At 59.9% G+C, this 1,567-nt stretch overlaps 1 protein-coding gene across 1 annotated transcript; it reads left to right on the plus strand.

The window, feature by feature from the left end:
* POSPLADRAFT_1099438 (hypothetical protein) lies at positions 1–1,064 on the plus strand (the record flags this gene model as incomplete). Its single annotated transcript, XM_024483180.1, has 4 exons — positions 1–62; positions 181–213; positions 349–394; positions 600–1,064. Coding segments are annotated over 4 exons (606 nt in total), but the record flags the coding sequence as incomplete, so codon positions are not given.
* Between the last annotated feature and the right edge of the window lie 503 nt (positions 1,065–1,567).

The raw sequence follows: 1,567 nt of genomic DNA on the forward strand, positions 1-1,567 counted from the left end.
ATGCTGCGCACAGACCAGCTGCGCACGGACCAACGCGCACAGCCTGCCCTAAATCTTCCCATGTATATAAACCAGCCTCTGCTGCCCTAGGGACCTCAGTTTCGACCTCTTGTCCCTAGGTCAGTAAGCCCTCCTGTACTTACTTCTTTTACTTACTAACTAATACATTCTTGTCCCTAGCCTTAGGTTTGAGCATAGCTCACCATCGCTTCGGTGAGACTTAGTCGGACGCCCCCAGCATTCAAGTTTTCCTCAGTCGCTTGACCTCAAGTCGCGACATTAGGTCGAAACTCCCCAAGCTGCCGGCGTCCCCTCGGGACACCCTATATTCACTTTCCTTTCCCACAGGTCGGGTGGTGCGCACCCCTACGATACCCTACGATACATACGATACGTAGATAGCGTACATACATCGCCACCACTTAGGGAACGAACTCTTCAGTACCTGCACTTCAGTGGGCGGTACTTGTCCTCACGGACGCGTGGACTAGGTTCCTGCTGCATAATAGTCAAAAGCAGTACTGGGCCCCACGTGAACTGCGAACCCTAGTGTCTTCTTGGGCGCCGTAGCGTAAGCTAGCATAGCACGGCCATTGTAGTACGCGCACCTCCCCGTCCTTCCCCCTTCCATCGTGGCTGCCTGCCAAGGCCAGATCCACGCATTCGACTCTCAGGACCTCATCGACGTCTACATCCCAGACGGTCCTGAAACTGTCCTCTATCGTTGCGAGCAGCAGCCGTGCCCGAATCGGACACCCCGATCGATCGAGGAAGACTACCCTCGCTACAAGGCCATCAGATGGGCTCAACACCCGCTCGGACCCCGAAGCACCCTCGCATCTCGATCCGCCTCACGGCACTCTCGCCCTGTCTCCCCTACCTCCCGCCTTCCCCAAACTGTCGCCGAATCCAGTCAAGCTCGAGGAGATCTCCCTCCAGACCCTGCGCCAGAGCCAGAGCCTGAGGAGGGTGCAGGTGAAGAAGGAGTCTCGGAGTCCGAGTCCGAGGATTCTGCTGGGTCCACCTCGCCGACAGCGCTCGCCCCCGCGTCAGCAGTCCCTAACGTACGTGACCCCCCCACCGAACTTCCTTCGGCGCCTTCACCGCCGACTCCGCCGAGAGGCCGCTCGAGCACTCGCTCCTCTCGAAGTTCGACCAGCGGAGGGCCACCACAGCCGCCTCCGCCCCCGCAGCGTCCTCCGTCCCCCCCGACGCCGATAATGTCCTCTCCTGCAGCCGCCCCCGACAAGGAGACCTTAAAACTCCTCCTCCCGCTCCGCTACGATGGCAAGACCGTCATCGAATGCAACCGGTTCCTGTCCCAGTTGCGCATCTACTGGCTGGTCAACACGTCGTTGACCACCATCGAGCTTAAGGTGCAGGTCGCACTCAGCCTACTCGATGGAGATGCCCGCGCCTGGGCCACTCCCTACTTTGCCCAGCTCGCATCGGTGCAGGTGGGTGTGCAAGGGGCCACGACCCCGTTCGCAAACGAAGCAGCCTTTGCCGCCGCCTTCAGGGCCCGCTTCGGAAATCTCGACGACGAAGCGGCAGCACAGGTAGAGCT

This window comes from Postia placenta (genome assembly GCF_002117355.1).
Source record: "Postia placenta MAD-698-R-SB12 unplaced genomic scaffold POSPLAscaffold_4, whole genome shotgun sequence".
Classification (NCBI taxonomy): Eukaryota; Fungi; Basidiomycota; class Agaricomycetes; order Polyporales; family Adustoporiaceae; genus Rhodonia; species Rhodonia placenta.